The 19,153-nt window shown below is 41.9% G+C and overlaps 1 protein-coding gene across 1 annotated transcript; it reads left to right on the top strand.

Annotated features, from left to right (window-relative positions):
* The first annotated feature begins 114 nt into the window (after positions 1–114).
* CTSC (cathepsin C) lies at positions 115–18,388 on the top strand. Its single transcript, XM_067289441.1, has 7 exons — positions 115–297; positions 954–1,099; positions 9,148–9,314; positions 9,846–10,001; positions 11,630–11,745; positions 14,544–14,675; positions 15,437–18,388. Exons 1-7 carry the CDS (start codon positions 132–134, stop codon positions 15,937–15,939), a joined length of 1,386 nt encoding a protein of 461 aa, XP_067145542.1. The 5' UTR covers positions 115–131; the 3' UTR covers positions 15,940–18,388.
* The last annotated feature ends 765 nt before the right edge of the window (positions 18,389–19,153 follow it).

Raw genomic sequence — 19,153 nt, 5'->3', positions numbered from 1 at the left:
GGCGGACGGAGGGGCGGGGCGGGTGGCTGAAGGGGCGGGGCGGGGCGGCCTCCCCGCCCCCCGCCCCGCGCTGACTCCCGGCGGCGGCGGCGCCGCGGCCCCATTCCGGCGGCGGCGGCGGGCGCGGCGCCATGAGGCGGTGGGCACTGGCGGCCGCGGCGCTGGCGGCGCTGCTCGGGGCGCTGCGGGCCGACACGCCGGCCAACTGCTCCTTCGACGACCTGCAGGGCACCTGGGAGCTGCGCGTCTGGCGGGGCAGCGCCGCCCGCGGCCGCCACGGCAACTGCTCCCGGCCGGGTGAGGGCGGCCCGCGGGCGCCGAGGGCGGGAGCGGGGCGGCGGGGCCCGCGGCGGCCTCGGGCCCCGGGCGCTGCCGGGCGGGGACGGGCGAAGGAGCCCGGCCGCGCCGTTAGACCCGCTGCCGCTTCCCGGCGCCTCCTCCCCTTCCCTGCGCGCCGGGTCCTGCCCTCCCGGCCCGGCCGCCCGCGTTTGGGAGCGGGGCCGCGCCGCCGTTAGCGGCCTGCGCGTTCGGGAGCGCCGGAGTGGCGCGGGCTCGCGTGGCTGCTCCCGAGCGCAGGCTTTCGCGGGCGAGGTGCCGCCTTAGCAAGCGAGGTGCCCGAGTGACACGGCGTCCGAGGCGGGGTGCTGCGCGGCAAGTCACGTTCAAATGAGCCGCTGCCTTGCTGCAGCAGCCGCGCGGTGCTGCTGCTGGTGCTAGTTCAGTGTGTAAATACTAGCCAGCAGTGGCAAGGTAAACATGTAGTACCGCTGGTAGGTAAGTGAAGCCCCTGAAGTGCGGTGGCTTGCTGTCCTTTACTAGAAACTTTACCCAGGAAGTATGTGTTTTCCTCTTTTTGAATAAAATAAATGTTATGGTATGCTTTGTGCTCATTTTTTCTTAATTTAAACTGTTCCATACAACTTTTTTTTTCTTTTTTCTTTTTCCTCTTGTAGGACCTGTGGAAAGAAAAGTGGTTGTGACTCTTCAGAAATTAGATGTGGCCCAGGATAGCCTGGGCAATTACGGCTTCTTCACTCTGATTTACAATCAAGGCTTTGAACTTGTGATAAATGACTACAAATGGTTTGCCTTTTTTAAGGTGAGTTAACTTGGTGTTTTCTGCATCACTGACCATTACAAAAAGGCCCTGTACTCAGGCTTCTCCTTAGTCGCTAAAAGCCATGGTGGAATGGTTGGGACACTTGGTTCTCCTTGGCTGTGCCATTGGCCTGGGTAACCAAACAAGTGACTTAGTATATGGAAACAGTTGTCAGTGGCTGGGTAGGGAGAAGGGGGAGGGAAGAGGTATTTATATTTCACATCTATCATTTTCTGAGAAATGTCACAAATGCTGCCTTCCATTCTGGCTATGCTTCGAGCGGTTGAAGGCCCTTGCGAAGCTAACTTTCCCAATGGCCTGTGAAAAATATCTTTTTCAGTTTTCTTCCTGACATCTTAGACCCAATTGAAACATCACTGTAAATCTTCTTTGTCATTCTGAATTAAATTACTCAAAAACATGTTCTACTTAGCAGTGCTTTAAGCCTGGTAAAGATATAGAAGGTAATGCTAGGTTTTGCTTGTTCTTTGCCTTTCCTAAAAGGTGTTCTCAGTTACAGGAAAAACAACCTTTTCACTCTAGAGAGGCCATCTGCTCTCCTCTCCTCACTGGAGATTTTCTAAGAGCTTTAAATCTTATTCCAAAATACTTTGTACATCTTTAAGAAATCTTCCTGCCACTAAAATTATTCTTCTTTTGGAGTAATACTGTATTTTCCAGTATCTGTTAATGGCTTCAGATCAACTTGAAGTCAGTGCTGGTAGTCAGGGCTGGACAGGAGAAGACCCTTTTGCGAAGGAGAGACTGCTTATAGATGTTCAGCTAGGCTCACAAGAGGTCTGGAGCTCAAGAGGGCTGTTATGATGAGCTGTGTCTTTCACTGCTGCATGCTATGCTGCTCAGGTGATGAAAGTGGCATTATGAACCTGGAAGGAGGCTTGAAGCTACCTGTGCAGGGTGATTTTGCTACTTGGGAGACAGATGTTTTGTGTGGCAAAGCTGTTCAGACCTCAGCAGGGGCTGTGAACACATGCTTCTATATTTGTTTTGTGGCCTGATCTTGCATCTGGTTTCAGGTGACCTGGTGGTGGTAAACACCCAGGCTCTGTCCAAGTGTAAAATCTGAGCCTTGACTAGTGGCAAGGAGAGTGATGAAATGACTCCTCCTTCAAATTGGCTTTCTGGGAGCCACAGCAGCTATTTTCAAATTGGTGTTTTCATATGTTAACAAAAGTAAATGATCCCCTCTACCAGGAAAGCACTAGCCATTACTGAATAGGAGTGATATTGTATGAGGCTCTGACTTCACTGCAGCTTCCTCCTGGCCTGTTGGAGCTCACTAAGCTGAAGGGAAAGGGCAACGTAGGTTGTCGTTCTACAAGATTAACGGTGAGGTTGCTTAGGTGCGTTTATCACTGAAAACTTTTAACCTAAGACTTCTGCATAAGAGTCTTGCAGTTGAACAAGAGCAAAGTTTGAGATGGAAATACCTGGTTGAAGTTCTCTAATCTCTGCAAGGTAGTGACACTAAATTGTCATTGTGAACACTCCTCATAGGATTGGCAGATGGTGCAACAAAAACTCTGCAAATGCTCAAGACTACTCTAGCTAGGAAGGATTGCCTCTGAAATTTTTCAAGCAGGAACACCTCTGTGAGCTCCCATACATAGGAGAGCCCATCTCAAGAGGAGTGAGGAATTGCTGCCTCTCTGAGGGTAGCACAGCACTATATGTATTAGTGTTGTCTGTGAGCTCAGGCCTAGTGTGTCAGCTCTGGCAGTTGGAAATGAGCAGAGTCAATGCTGTACTTGGACTCATTTTAGGAGAAAGATAACTGAACCAACAGGCTGGGAATCCTCAAGTTGATATTTTACACTGAAATGCAAAGTTGCTTTACAAGCCAACAAGTTGAGCAGTTGAGGCAAATTTTGATTATCAGACTAAATCTTGAATGTGAGGAATTTAATCGTAGAAATGGCAAGTAGTTTGCTCCAGAACACAGAGTTGTTTGACACTATATTGAAGAAAGTTCAGAAGCCCTGCAGGCTGTACTGCTGGCATGTATCCGTTGTGAAATTAATCCCTGGAGGTTCAGCACTGACTAAGTCAAATGACTGATAAGCACTGATCTGATATCTTCCTCTGTGCTTATAAATACTGGTAAATGCATTGATATGCAAGAATACTATTAAATAATGTACCAAAACCATGTCATAGAATAATATATGTTGGAGAGAACTTCTGGAGGTCATCTGATCCAATTTACCACTCAAAGCAGAGCGAGTCAAATACATGCCTGAGCAGCAGAAATGCAGGATACTTGCTTGTCACTGTTGTGAATGTGCCCTCATCATTTTCAGGTAAATGGATTCATTATTAGTTTTGCAGTTGATATTGAAAAAAATAGCAAGCTTGTTTGGCTCATTGATCAGTAGCAGGGATTCCATTAACAAGGCATGCTTGAATTAAAGGTGTCTTTCCTCAAAGATCACAGAGAGGATTACAGCCCAAGTCAGTTACCTTCTGTAAAATCTCTCACTTGTGCTGTAAAGGAGATCGCAGATTATGAAGTTGCAAGTATAATGGCAGGGAAGCACAAGGGAATGTCCCAGCACTTAGTAAATGCCTTCCCCCCACCCCCGCCCTGCAAACAACTAGTTGACTTTGTTAAGCAAGAACTTGCAATGATGTTCATCTGTAAAACTGTTTATTTCACAACAGTCAGTGGGGCCTGGAGGGAAAGAAATGATTCCTTACAAACCGCCTAACCTTGTGACATGTTTAGATGTGCACATCTGTTTGCTTGTAGTCCACTAAATATTGGGTTACATATGAAACTGAACTACAAAATATATGTAGTCCTGATACAAACTGTCAATGTGGTTCCCTCAGAATCAAATGGTGTTAGCACTGTTCTAGGGCCTATTCCACCATCTTCTACTATAAACCTTCTTGGGGGAAAAATAGTATACTCAGCTCAATGCATACTTCCGAGGATTTTTTTGAAGAACGATAGCCTATTGCCTAATATGTTTTCAGGTACAATTGGTAGGAGTAATTTCCTTACAGCAGACTTAATTTGCTGGGTGTCGGTCATAATCTAGAAGCCCTTGGAGTAAAATAGGTTGAACAATAATTCTAATTAGAGAGGGCTGTATGCTCCTCTGGAAAAGGAGCAAGGAGAAAACATAGAAGCAGTCTTACAGAAGTGCTACTTAAGATGTGGAAAGTCATTAGACAATGTCTCTCTGGAATTCATGGAAAGGAAGAATTATCTCTGTCAGCAGCCTCCAGGTAAGATGACTTAGAGCAAGAAGGTACTGAACTAATATTTCATATGGAGGCATTGGCTATCATTTTACTACTTCTTAAAGTTCTTTAGTATTACTCTGAAATAATTTTCCAGTGTGAACACTGTTCTGGATTTATCGCTCAATTCTGGAATGACTTTTCAGTTCATGGAGCGGTGTGTAGCATGGTTTCTGGAAGAAAGATTTCATGCTAATGGGTTGTTCCACAAGAGCAAAGTTGTTTATCCTAGCAAAATCTCAATAAATTAAACTGCTTACTACTGCCAGAATACTTTTATATTTCAGTTGTTATATCTAATAAATGGGCAGGAAGCAAAATTTTAAATTGGTTTCATACTATTCTTTGTTCTCTGCTCTTCTGTAAAAGCCTTACAAGTATCAGAGCAGCAATACAGAAGGGGCCTTGCATGTCTCCTTCCACATAGTTGTGGATTTTGGCTTGTCAGGAAGATATTCATTGCTCAAGCTCCCACTCATAAATTTCCAGTTCTGTTCATGTTGCACTAAGGGTAAACTATGTGGCTAAAACCCCATCATGCTGACAGGGCGTGATAACATCCTGATTTACCTACTATGATGCATTAACACTTTCTTCAGACACTGCAATTGAACAAAGACAAAGCTGCTAGGCTAAATGAACAGTAGTATTTTAGACAATATGGTAGTTTCTGTGCTCCCAGTGTAAAGGATCAACTGGTACTAACTGAACTGGCAATGCATTTTTGCTTAAAGAATCAAGGTATTGATTACTAATAGGAATGCTGTGGGCTTGTCTAAACTGTGGCTTTAACAGAGTCACTGTGCTTTGTGGGTGTAGATACAGCCTGTTTGATCAAAAGAACCCACTGAAATCTACATTAATAGTCTTTTGTTCCTGCAACTTACTTACCAGTCACCCACTAAAATTTTCTTAGGATCTCACTGACTTTACAAGTTATTTGTTCTTACACCTGGGGACTGTGGGGAAATGACTTCCTACACCAAAGAAATGGATTGGGTGAGCTTACTGATGTGTTTTTTTTCTCCTAAGTTTGCTTTAATAGTTTATGTGAGTAATCCCTAACTGTTTATTTCTAACCACTTTTTAACATAGACTTGTCTCTCTGGGCTCCAGAAGTTAAATACGGCATCCCACTTCATTCTTGCATTGCTGCTGCTTGTAACAAGTACTGGTTACTCTGCTCAGTGTTTGGTTTGCATCACAAAAGAACAACTTGGTTGCTGTTTATGAGCTTGTTCCTGCTCCTTATTTACTGTGTGCTGCCTAACTATCACTATACTATATGTGGACATAAAGTAAGTGTACAGCCTGGCTGTTGTCAGAAGCTTGAGTGCTTCTGATGGACGTTCTAAGGATTCTGTAGGCCTAAGCACAGTAGAAGGCTTTAAAGCTTTCCACATGATGGCAAAAGAAATGGTGACAACACAGCATCAGAAGCTAGAGTGAGGCTGAAAGGAAAGTTGAGGCTAACTTTTGTCAATTATTTGATGCGTCTGTAGTATTTAATTAATGTAAAACTATGGCTTTAGAGGGAATTCATCTTGTTTAATAAAAAAAACAAACAACAACAACAAAAACTTGCCATTTGTCCCCTAAGCTAAGGGGTGCTCTTTCTGACTTTTGAGATGTCCTCTAGCAAAAAACAAAGTTTGACGTTTTGCTCATTACCACTACTTCAGATGAAAGAAAGAATTAGATTGTAGAGCATTCCACTACTCAAGTTACAAAGCTTTTCCAGACTGGCTTGGTGACTTTCCCCTCTTGCTTTTCCTTTTCCCCAACAGACCCAAATCTGGTTACAACTAAGGACTTCCTTGCTGAAATAACCAACCTTGGCAATTGACAGTAGTCAAGATTTAGATTTCAGGATGTTCTAAAAAGAATCTGAATGCATTTTATTCAGAGTTTTTAATGCTATTTAATCCTGCTAATCAATTGGAAGTTAATTTCAAGTCTGTCTTAGTTGGACTCAGCTAGCAATATGCACCTGCTGTTTCCTTCCCTAAAGTGTAAATGTGAAAGCATAAGCTGTAAACTGTATTGCAGAATGCCTTCGTGAACAAAGAAAATGCATCTGTAGTTGATGTTTCCTTGCATTTTATATCAGGTAGCAAGATGTAGTGGCTTGTTCTGATAATCTTATCTACTATATTTTTGCACTGCAGAACACCTGCAAGTCTGCAATCCTATTCTAATTAAGAATGTGCTTCCCACATTAAAATGCATAAGCACACTTGTAAACTTAATGGCGAATGAGAGGCAAATCTTTCCATCAGGTTTAATGTGTATGGTCGTCCTCGCTCCTAGAACTTGAGTTGGCTTAAATCAGGAACAATAGATATATGAAAGATGATGGGACGGCAGCTGCTGTAGATAGCATTGCTGAGTCTCTGTTAAATTTGTGTCCAATAAGGTCTCCATGCCTTCTTGCTTGCTTAAAGAGATTAAAAATGTAAAGAAAGCTTCAAACAGTTATTTCTTTTAATGAAAGTGAAGGTACAGTAGATTACTTCATGATGACCTACACTGGAAAGACTTTGGTACAGTTTACTGTATCAAAAAAAAAAACTTGCCTAGATTCAGGTATCTAATAGCAAGCCTTGAAATTTAGGTACATGTAATTTTTTTTTTTAAGGTTAGTATTGGAATTACTTGGCTAAAGTCTAGCATTAGACAAAGTCAAATGAGATGATGTCAGACTTAAAAGTAAACATTTGCAATAGACTTCAAGGTTAGTTTTCAAGTCTCAGAACGTGAACTGTAAATGTAGTTTGGGTGTCTTTCTGCAGGAGTTGTTCCAGATTGGTCAGGTGGTTGGATGGGACTTACTCAGCTGCTGTAGATGTGAGCACTGGCTGATGAAACTTACATGTGACTTGGCCACAGTGGTCCTTTATTGCTTTAAAAATTGAGACCATGCTCGTAAGACTGTCTAACCGCTGAGGAAATGCATGCAGCAGTTGTCCAGCAGTCGCTGACAGTCAGCTCTGTGGCTGTTGCCCTCCATGGAGGGAGGCTGCTCTGCAATGCACAGGCATGGTCATGTGCTGGCAGCTCTGCAGCTTTCATTCGGTCTGGCATGTTAATGCAAAACCACTCGAGTCAGTGGTTGTTCAAGCAATGGTGTCACACTGAACTGGTGCAGCTGATGCGTTAGTCACATCCCTGTCTGACTGTTATTTGGGGAGGCAGGTCATCTGAAGCCGGCACAGTCAGACTTGCCAAACCTAATCTGTCAGAGCCCCTCTCTGATCTCAGGAAAAAGTGCCACGTGGTTTCGTGCTGAAATATTGATTTGATGTTGTGCCTTCTGGTAGCAAGCAGTCTGTACCTGGGTGTCACTTTTGTAGCAACAATTACTACTTCACGTTGTGATCCTATTTTGGTTCCTCCAACATGGGACTTGCTGGGCAGTAAACAAACTTGTAGAAATTAAGCATAAGTTTTTGGAGGTTTTTTTTTTGGGGGGGGGGGGGATGATAAGGTATCTCCACCACTTCTCTACATCAGTGGCTCTCAATTAGAAGTCATGGGCAAGGTGTGGGAAGCAAATTGGGACTTTATGGGCATAATTTTCAGTTAGTAGCTGAAAATCATTCTTGGATTTCTCATTTCCTTTGTCTAGATGTCATTAATAGGCTACAGTCTCAAAATCCTTATGTCTTTCTTTTAAAGCCAATTCAGTAACATTATACTATCTGTCAGTCTACAAAAAGATAGCTACAGAAGACTTGGGAATTGCTTGATTTAGGCTTCTACACAGACTGCCTGAAAGTGGGTTTTTGTCCTTTGCTTATTTATCTTGAAGTATTTCCCCTGAATGCCTCCCTCACAGTTCAGTTTATTTGTGTGTTTGAACTGACAGAACACAATAAGAAGCTTGTTGAATTCACTTCCCCACAAAATAGGTTGTGAAACTTGTGTGAATAGTATTCTGGTTACCTACATCTTAAGAAAAGTGCTAAGTGTCCAGAAAAGGGAGAGGAGGTTTCTAGGGGAAAAAAAATAAAAAAAGCAAACTGTAGTTTTAATCTGCTGGGTAGCAGGTAGCTCGTTATCTATTTTTCCATAAATGTAAGTCCCAAGTCTGCCCCACTTGTTATGAATCAATACAGTCTCTCACACGAGGCAGGATCTGCCTCTGAATGTTGCAGGAAGCAGGCCTATTCTTTGAGTATCCTTGAGTATTGAGTATTCAGATTCAAGGCCGGTACTGATCAAGAAAGGCTGTGCTTGGTCTTGTTTTAAACTGTGGCATCTTTTAGAAAAGATAGATAGGTGCTCATTTACACTTACATGGAGCCAAATACACTATTCTCACCATGACTTACTAATGTAAAGTCAGTAACTTTTTGTTCTTGATAGTGTCTGGACTTCTAGCAGTGCTATTGTAAAAATGGACCTTGTCCTAGGTATTTGGATGAGTGTAGCTCTTTCCTGCATTGCACAAACTTTTTTCCAGTTAGATGTCTTTTATATTTTTCCTAGAAAGTAGCTATTTAACCACCCTGTTAGCTGATACCACTACTAATGCATGCTTTGTTGCTAAAAGTATAAGCCACAACTTGATTGTCTTGTAGCAAGTTGATAAAGATCTGCTTCTTTTTCCGCTTAACTTTTTCTTAATGCTTGTTTTGAACTTGAGCATGATGCCAGTTGAACTAGAGGCCACTTCCTCTGAAATGCAGACCAAGAAACAGCTGGGTGGGATAGGCACTACTGCTATGCTAGCAAATGCATCTATTCAACACAAGCATAACCTCTTTACGCTGCAGTACAAAAAGGAAGGCCAGAATGTAACCAGCTACTGTAATGAGACTCTACCAGGATGGGTACATGATGTACTTGGCCACAATTGGGCTTGTTTCAGCGGACAGAAGATTTCTTCATCTCCCTCAGATGTTCATACAAACCAGCTGCCTTTCCAGAAGCCCAGGGGAAGGTAAGCCAACAGATAAATGGCCTGTCACTGAAATAAAACATTTGGTAACTCTGCCTCAGGGTTCAGCCTAAACCATGCAGACCAGTTTTGTGACTAGGTGAACAAAGTTAATGCCAGTACTTTACATCTGTTCGAATGTAACAAATCTGGTCTCTTTATGTGAGAGCAAGCTCTTCAGGGCTGTAACGAATGGTATTACTGATAGTGTTGGAAGATAACCTGAATGCCCAAAGACAGGGGAAGATGTGCCTGTTCCTTCAGTCTGTGGTTTCCAGCAGTTTCTGTTAAAGTCCAGTTACAAATCTGGCATGTCTAAAGGAGATGATTGTATCCTTCTAGTTAAGGCTGATTCAAATGTCGGGAGCCTTGTCTTGAGTCCAGTTACTGCATATCTCTTTATCAGTACCTACCATAAGACTCTTTTGGAATTAATGCTGTTGACAGATGCCTTCTCCATATTTATTTTGGAGAGTGGTTTTTACCTTTTAATCCAAGTCCTTCTCTTATTGTTTTGTTTGATTTCATTTACAGACTTTCAAGCAGACGTTATGTACACAACTTTGACTTTGTAAATGCTATCAATACTCTCCAGAAATCCTGGAGAGCAACAAGATACAAGGAATACGAGAACCTTGCCCTGGAAGAGCTAACCAGAAGAGCTGGGGGTCTCTATTCCAGAACTCCGAGGTACTAAGGCCTCTTGCTTTGCTCTAGACCCTCCACACACCGCTGCAAAGAATCTGCTGTGTTTGTGCTGGCTCTTCCTAGCTGGGTTTTTGGCTTGTAGTTCAGATGTATAATCATGTTTCAAGCTATTCTGGCTCATTTTCCTGGCGTGTCAACATATTTCTCGGTTTGAATGACTATTCTAAGCATCTGTTGTCTCAAGCAGTTGAAATAAATGGGATCATTCACCTTTTCATCACATGTGCAGCGAAGAAGTGGGGATAGTCTCAGTTCCCATCCTGCACACCTGTCTACCCATTAGCTACTTGCCATAGCCATAAGTTGTCTTGGTTCAGCTAGTTCATGCTTTCAGTTAAAAAGCAGTGAAGCACACTCCCTTCTTAAATATGAATAGTGAAGGTTTTCTGAGGGAAGTCCTTGGTTACTATGGCAACTTGCCTTGCCTGTGACCAGGATCCTTCTCTGACTAGAGCAGAGTGATGTCTCAGCTTCTTTAGTGAAGTAGTGTGAAGTAGCCCTGAAAGATCGTTCAGGGTCTTGGAGGCAGTGGGGATGGGGATGTGTGCATGATCCTCCTTCACATCAGTAGTCTGAGAACTAAGAGTTCTTTCATCTGAAGTTTCCCTCCTTGAAAGCAGTTTTATTTTTGTGGTATTTTGCTCCCCCCCGCCTCCATTCTATTCTGATACTGCTTTGGGTAGGAATGCCACTCACCTTTCCAAATGGTGGCAGTTGTATGGTTGCAAAAGAAAGAATATAATAAAAATTCTGATCTGCATGAGAGTATTGTACAAACTATCATGGCTTCATCCTGCAGACAAATCTCTGTAAAGATACAGTGTTAAATACAGAAATCCATTTGGAAACTGTTGCACTGTGCAGTGCCATGACAATATTTTGTTGTCTCCCCCCCACCCACTCTCCACCACCAAATGCTTTATGAACAGACAGCATAGCCTGGTGTCCATGAATGGTGCTTGACACATGACTATGGAACAAGCATTGGATCATGTGAATGCTTAACATAGGATGCTCCTGGCTTGCTGATACATATGAACATTGCTTGGCTGCAAGTGGTAAATGAGGATGAGTAGTATTCAGAACTGTCTGAACAGTCACAGTAAAACTTGCTCCAGGGAAATCTCCTGGGGAAGTGGAACTACAGTTATTGAAGTGTTGATGTAAACCATGTCACCGTCTGTGTCTGCAATTAAACAGTCTGTAGTTGCTGTCAGTGCATGCTGCCAAGGCAAGGTACCTTCTGCAATCATAGATACCCTGCATATCTCATGCTAGCAGAGGTGTAAAATAGCTCTTGCAGAGCTGCTCTGCTACAGTCAGCGAGTTACCACAACACCTCAAATTAGTTCAAAAGTATTTTGACCTGACCAGTTTGAGAATACTTCATAATATAGTTCCCTTTTAGAGGGATTTGAGTAGGTCTTTCCTCCTGCTGAAACTAATCTCTTGAGATTGACACCCACTCAGCATAGATGGAGACTATTTGAAATTGCATAGTATGGAACTTAGCAATCAGTGGAAGCCAGAAGATGACAACTGAGTTTTTTTGTGATTTGTTTCCTTTCCTGGTGTGTGATATGTTACTCAAAGTGTTTTCTCCTTTTTAGACCAAAGCCTGCACCCCTAACACCTGAGTTACTCAAAAAAGCTTCAAGCTTGCCAGAATCCTGGGACTGGAGAAATGTGAATGGTGTCAATTATGTCAGCCCTGTTCGGAATCAAGGTAAAAATTCAAAACTCTTTAAATGAAATTCTTTAGAGCTCCTTTGATATATTCTGTAACTTGCTGTTAACATGAAGGCTTTTCATCCCACCTGTGTGGTGTCTTGCTGTTGATAGATTGCACCTTTGCTAAGAACACCCTGTGGAAACCAAGTGGGGTCCTGGCTGACAATACCATGCCAAAATAGAAGCTGGTATTGGCTTATCCAAACAGCCATGTCTTTTACTGGACTGAAAGCCAATTACTATAGTGCCCTGCATACAGCCATTAAGTTTTGCCTGAACAGTCTCAGTCATGGCTGTCTGCACACTGACAGAACTGATGTATAGTTAATTCTTCCACTAATTCCTGCTGATAGCAAATTATCATGTAGCTTTAAACCATTTTCATAGGTTTATTTTTTATACTGCCCCCAAATTTTATCAGTCCAATAACTTCAGGACTTCCTTAAATGACTAATTGCAAGAGGAGATGTCAGGGACTGTGAACAGAGAGTATACTGGTACTACTCTCCAAAAACTCTCCTTTCTCCTGCAATAGGGAAGTATTTAGCTCAAAGTAGACTTAAGGATACCCTTTTGGTGTATGTTTATGTTCCAGAGATGGGTGCTATTACAGCATATGATGCAAGAAATGCCTGTTCTACCTCTGAATCAGCTAGCTCCATCCTAGAAGCCAGGAGTGGACTAGAGATTTTTAGTTATATGTCATTAAAACTATTAGATGATTAATTAGAAAATGCCATGGGGAAGAAGGTTGTAAACAGTATGATGCAAGTTGTGGAGAGACTTGTATGAACTGGAAGATCATGGTTTCACAGATCTTTTGCATCCTTGTGGAGTCACTAATCTTTAATATCTAGACAGAAATTTAGCATTTGAAGTGGAGAAGAACTACAAAGAATGCACATTTCCCATTTAAAATACCTTGAGAGATCACAGGCTTCATGCAACTACAATTGTTTTCAATTATATTTACTGGTAACATGTTAGCATCTTTGCTAGCATTTCCTATAGTCAGGAAAGCAAAAAGTTAAGAACTTAAGTTGTTTATAGCGCAGTAACTGCATTTACAGTAAAGCAAGCCTCAGAACCAGAAGGAAACAGAGTAAACAAGTTCTAGACTTTCTCTGAGACAAAAGTATGTTCTTTGAAGATATAGGCTTGTCATTGCTTGTTATCAACTTTACTGGGGGGAGAGGATGGGAACTTAAAGATTTCATTAACCTTCGAGGTCTGTTCCAACTACTGACTCCTGCAAGCTTTCTCTGCAGATCAAAGTAGGTAGAAAGCCTGACAGCTGGTTCTTCTGTAAGTGCTCTGTGTCTTATCATTACTCCTCATAACATAATGATCTTTTCCTACAGTCAGTTGAATCTAATGCTGCTGAAGCTTTAATTGACTCTAGAATAGCATTTGTGAGAAGCCACAGAAATGCAACTGCTCTTGCAATTATGCTGGTTCTCTGTTGATAGTTAAAATGTGGCTGTCACATTAAAAGCCTCTCATGTGCCACAGTGGTGATAGTAAAGACATCCCAGCATGTTAACTGATTTCAGAATGAAAAGGTTGCATTAATTGTATTTTTTTTTTTTTTTTTTTTTTTTTTTTTTACACACATTGCAGAGTTTTCTGCGGCATGGCTAATCTCAGATGCTGAGTAGGAGGCACCTTTTGCTGCTTCAGTCAGCCCTGCTGGGCAAAGTATTCGTGTTCAAGCTGTTTTTGCCCCTTCCTTTCAGAGATGTGTCTAACTGAGTGAAGGTGCAATTTCAAAGTCCTACTTTTGTAATAGCTCTGGTTTTATACACCTACACAGTTCAGTAAAAGTATTTTGTTTTGTTCAAGCCTCCCTCCTTTTCATAGTTCTGCCATATTTGACTTACCTGCTGTCAGGAAACAAAAGGAAATTGGGCACCTTGGTGAAAATCAGTAGATAAAATAGGACCTCATCTAAGTAATTGTCCTTCCCTGTGATGCTTGTCATTCCACTTTCAAAGGTTCTTAATGTGTTACCGGAAGTTCCAGGAAGTGAAGAGGCCTAAAACTAAGAAGCAATAGCACATCTTGTCCCAAAAGTAAGGGGAGTAAGGAGTAAGCTCACTGTCAGACAACAAAAGGGAAATTGCCTCTGAAAAGCCAGTGTACAATTACATGCCCTTGGGAAGTAAGGGGAACAGGGGTGAACCCACTACATCAAACCTAGTATTTATACTGCTAGACCCTTGAGTTATTTTAGAAATAGCTGTATAAGTAGGGTATTTTTTTTCAGTTGTAAATTACAGCATTAAATCCACTGATAAGTTGAAATTATGTAGAACAGTATTGACAGCATTAATTTAAAATAGTTCATTGCCTCTTAGCAGTTTTGTTCTGTAAAAGGTTATAATCTGAGGCAGAAAGTTATGAGCCTTCTCTGCCCTGTACCTGTAGGCTCATTCTGAAGAGGTAGCATAACTCTTAAATGATACAACTATTATTGATATTGAAGAGCCATATAGTCTCTTATTCTGAAATAAACTCAATTATTTAAAAAAAACTCAGTTACTTAAAAAGCTGCTAAAATTGTGTTTTAAATGGGATTACCTACGTGCTTAAAAGATAATGCATGCTTAAGGTTTTTTCTCAATCAGTGTCTAACTTCTAATTGCTGTAAGCCAATATGGCGGACTGTGACTCTCTGCAGTGGACTTCCATAATATTTGCACCCGTATGGAGGTGACCTTACCTTGCTTACATTACTGACTGCTCTTCATGGTTGTGGTTTTCTTTTTCTTTTTTTCTTCTTTCTCTCCTCAGCCTCATGTGGCAGCTGCTATGCATTTTCTTCCATGGGCATGCTGGAAGCAAGAATACGGATCCTAACAAACAATACTCAGAAACCGATCTTTAGTCCCCAGCAGGTTGTGTCTTGCAGCCAGTATTCTCAGGGTAAGTACACTAGTATTCAGAGATAACTTTCAGTAGTGATGACATTGCAGAAGGAGACAGCATATTCAAAACTCTCATGCATCTCCCTGCCCCCCCCCCTCAGTTTTTTGTCCTAAAATGTCTGACAGCCCATACTTCATAATGCTTGTTTTTCTGAAGGATTGCAAAAAAACATTCAGGAATTATCAGACCACCTTATTGTAGGGATGGGACTGAATGAGAAGTAGGTGGCCCCACACTAAGGACTCTAGTTAGATCTTAATTAGATCTACCTTGGGGAGGGGGAATAACTAAGGAGCTGGGCTGAAAAGATAGGCAAGTTGCAAAGCATGCCTAGAAAGAGCGAAAACAAATATCCCCAAAGCATTTGCAGAGGGAGGAGGAACATATGGGGAGGGGGAGATGACAGAAAGAGCAAAAGCAATGACTAAGGCTCTTCAAAGGACAATATGCGTATTATGACAGCTTTTTTACTGTGTGTAGCTGATGGCTGTAGCTGATGGGATGTCAGGAGCAAATGGATGAGGAGGTGGTTCATGCATTATAGTGTTCCCACTATAGCTCTCACTGTGATCAGCAGATGTGTTCTGTGTTTCAGAAAAGTTAGCTATAACCAATCTAATATGGAATATTAGGATTATCTAAGTAACTGCAGTCTGTTTTCAATACTATGTCCAAAAGTGTTGAAGAAGATTTGAGTAGGAAAGTCTCCCATCTCAAAAGTAACTCTCTAAGGAAATAACCAGATATTTTATTTTTAGGGTGTGATGGTGGCTTTCCATACCTCATTGCTGGAAAGTATGTCCAAGACTTCGGCATTGTGGAAGAGGACTGCTTCCCTTACACAGCCCAAGATTCTCCATGCACTTTCAAGCGCAACTGTTATCACTACTACTCTTCTGAGTATCACTATGTTGGTGGTTTCTATGGAGGCTGCAATGAAGCCCTAATGAAACTTGAGCTTGTTCTGCATGGGCCAATGTCTGTTGCCTTTGAAGTTTATAATGATTTCATGCTCTATAAAGAGGGAATCTACCATCACACTGGGCTGCAGGATGACTTCAACCCTTTTGAACTGACCAATCATGCTGTCTTGCTGGTGGGCTATGGTAAAGATCCAAAAAGTGGTGAGAAGTTCTGGATTGTGAAGAACAGCTGGGGCACCTCATGGGGGGAGAACGGTTACTTCAGAATCCGCCGTGGTACTGATGAATGTGCAATTGAGAGCATTGCAGTGGCTGCAACTCCTATTCCGAAACTATAAATGCAAAGATCCTCATCCGGTGCCTTGTCTGAGAAGCAAATCTCCAGCTGTAAAAACATACTGATTGTTAGAAGAGACTGCAGTTAACATCTGTCCCCTATCTTAAGCAAGGGAGCTTTATGAAATTCTCCAGAACAGAGGAAGCAGTTTCCCTCGTGATAAGTGTGGACACTGGATAACTCTGCTCTAAACACTGTAGGCTTTTTCTCTGGAGTCTGACAGTAAATCACCTATAATGCAATTGCCATTACAGTAACAGTGGTGATGGCTATTCATCACTGGATATAAATCTTTAGTCACCAATTGCATTTTCTTCCATAGACAACCCTGAACTTTAGATCTCATAGATTATCATAATAGTGGCTTCTCTGTACTCTAAAAGGACACTGTAGTGCCTTACTTCTCAGAAATCAGGAAATTACTGCAATTTAGAACATAAGTGTGCATGGGGGTGAGGGAGAGGGAATAAGCAATTATACTGATTAAAAAGAAACTTTTAAGGCTTCAAGTGTTTAGCAAAAGCTGCATGTCAGGCCCTTATGACCATAAAAATTAATTCTACATCTTGGGCTGTTATTAGATGTTTCTGGTTCTGGATTTTATCGCTGTGCTTTGCAATTGATCAGCTCAGAGTTCAATAAAAGTTACCCCACTTCTCTAGGAGTTTGTGTCTGTGGCAGTAGTTGGTTATTTATTTCAGTGACCTGTCCCAGATTTTGAACTTCTTGAAATTCTTGTCAAGAATTTTGCTTTAGCAGGATTTAGGCTGATGAAGAAGGAGAATGAGAGGAGAGAAGAACTAGGAATAATCCAACTGAGGCCAAGCTTTTCATAGCAACACCAAGCAGGTTGTGGTGCAAGATTGTCTAGTAGTCTTTGTTGTGGTATGGAGCAATTCATTAAGTAAATTGGCTAATTCCCCAATAATCATGTTTAAACGCTCTGTTCATGCATTTCAAGTATGCAAGGTAGAAGAATGGAGTTGGAAGAAGAATGGAATTGCTGCAGTTGCAAATAGGGAACTATTTCTTCCTAGATGAAACTTTAGATGCAACAGAGGACTTGGTTAATACAGCACCAGTCTTTGCTGTTCTTTGCATGAGTAAGTTAGGAGTAGATTGAGTAATGGATAAGTAGGAAAGTTAAATGTGTAAGTGGAAGTTGAGATCCAGCTTCATGGATAGAAGATAGATCCTTCAGTAATCTTCTGTTAAAATAGTAATAGTACCAGTTAGTATTTTACTATAATGGGATGTCATCTTTTGGGATGGTAGGGGTTGCCATTATTAAGAAAATAAAGACTAATAATGCTAGTTGGCAATTTGTAGTCAAATGTCTCATTTAACTTAGATGGAAAAACTCCCTTCCAATATGGGAATCTCAACTGCTTGACTCTTATTTGCTCAAGCTGAGGGGTAAGGGAGGAATGGCTTCATGTGTGTGTGAGGCTCTCCCCCCTGCCCTGTTCTTTCTGAACCTTCTTCCAAAAAATACCAGACTTTGTTTGGAAACTTAGAGCTTCTTCTGGGGGCAGAGTTTTAACAAGAACTTCCAGAATAGCTTATATTGTGCACTGGATCTCTTTAGCTGAGGGAATTGCCAGGGGGAGCAAAGAGCAGACAACAACTTGTTTCTTCCCACTCTGTTTATTCAGTGTTGCTGCAAAACTGGGATCTGTCTTGTGAGGACTTAACCTTTCAGTAGTGGCTGTAGTCCACCCTGAAGACAAGATTTTTCTCCCATACACCTGAATATATTGCCTGAAAGACGCAACTGCATACATGGCACCTTTTATCTTGTGCTTGCCCCTGCCCTGACATCTCTCCCTTCCTCTTCCCAAACTAGTACTTTCCCTGGGGAGAGTGTTACTGGAGTGGGAGAGACAGTATTGCTTTCCTGTCCCTTTTAGTGGAGCAGGGAGATGAGACAGACTATAAGGGTATTGTTTTCCCCAGACAGTGGGGGCTTGGCTAGTGTATGTTGTGTTATCATGCCTAATAATGGTGTGATATTTCATGTGCTGATGAACAACTCTCAGTATGCCACCACCACTTTATATCCAGCCATTGATTTGAATTATATGAATAAAACTGAAGCTGAAATTGCTTGAAACAACACAATCTTTTATGGAAAAAAATTGTTTTCTGTGCCTTTGTTGTAGAAGATAACTATATGGACTGTGGCGCAATGCTAGCAGCATGCTTCCTGCTATGTTGATGTTACAGCTACACAGCTGATCTAACTTGGATGATATGTTCTCTATGTGTCAGTAACCATGTTGACACCAGTATAAACTCATTAAGTGCAAAGATCTTCTGCATATGGGTGCTCTGCAGGCTTGGCCTTCCATGTTGTGAGTGCCTGTGCTTTCAACACACCAGCACAATGTACTTTGAATATCCCATGCATTCGCAAGCATCGACTCTCAATAAACAGATCTTTTTATGTAGTTACGACTTTAAATGAATGCACTAGATTCTTGGATTTCTTTAACATTTCTGGTATTTTGTATTGATTAGCTTGGGAACAGGAACATAAAAGCTCAGTCATTGTTATTTTACAATCCTTCAGCCACTAGAAAATGGGATCTTAATTGATTCATTATCACCAAGCTACTGCTGACACTTAAGGCATTACTAATGCAAAAAGGCTAACTGTTCGCTATGCCTTTTATCATGTTAGTGGCATGAGTTTTAAATAAGATTGTGTATTATTTTGTTAGAAATTCCTGTGTCTGTCTATATTCCTGTCAATGCTTTTGTGTGGCAGCTGTACTGGTGCTAAGGAGAGGATGGGAGAGTTCTTGGAATAGTCTACCATCCTCACAACCCATAACAACTCCTAACGATTGTAATCAGACCTATTTGTTTGCCTGGGTGCCTGCAGTATGCAAGTCTCTCTGCTGCATTTTGGAGTTATACAAGGAACTGTCAAGCAATCAGCCTGCTGGAGCTATTAATGGGGCCAGTGTGACTGACTTGGCTTCTAAACTTTTATTTGGGGTTGAGGGCCAAGTACAGAAAAAGTACATTCTGCAGCCACAGGCTGAAGACTGCACAGAACATTTCTTTCCCTGAGGCCAAAAGAGGCCAAAAACTTGGCTGTTGGGAGTACAAAAGATTCTGCATGTAAGCTACTGCTCACAAAATGGAGAGATGTGGGTCTCTGCAACTTTGGTTCATCTTTTGTGAGAGGCTATAGTTTGTCTGGGCAG

Source organism: Apteryx mantelli, chromosome 1 (genome assembly GCF_036417845.1).
Source record: "Apteryx mantelli isolate bAptMan1 chromosome 1, bAptMan1.hap1, whole genome shotgun sequence".
NCBI classification, from domain to species: Eukaryota; Metazoa; Chordata; class Aves; order Apterygiformes; family Apterygidae; genus Apteryx; species Apteryx mantelli.
This window is presented reverse-complemented; position numbering and strand designations above follow the sequence as displayed.

Excerpts from the sequence above, each read along its gene's own strand:
- CTSC (XM_067289441.1), top strand. The coding sequence starts at position 132 with ATGAGGCGGTGGGCACTGGCGGCCGCGGCGCTGGCGGCGCTGCTCGGG. Across the intron at positions 11,746-14,543 it reads CAGCCCTGTTCGGAATCAAG|CCTCATGTGGCAGCTGCTAT; the intron begins GTAAAAATTCAA and ends TTCTCTCCTCAG. Across the intron at positions 14,676-15,436 it reads TTGCAGCCAGTATTCTCAGG|GGTGTGATGGTGGCTTTCCA; the intron begins GTAAGTACACTA and ends TTTTATTTTTAG.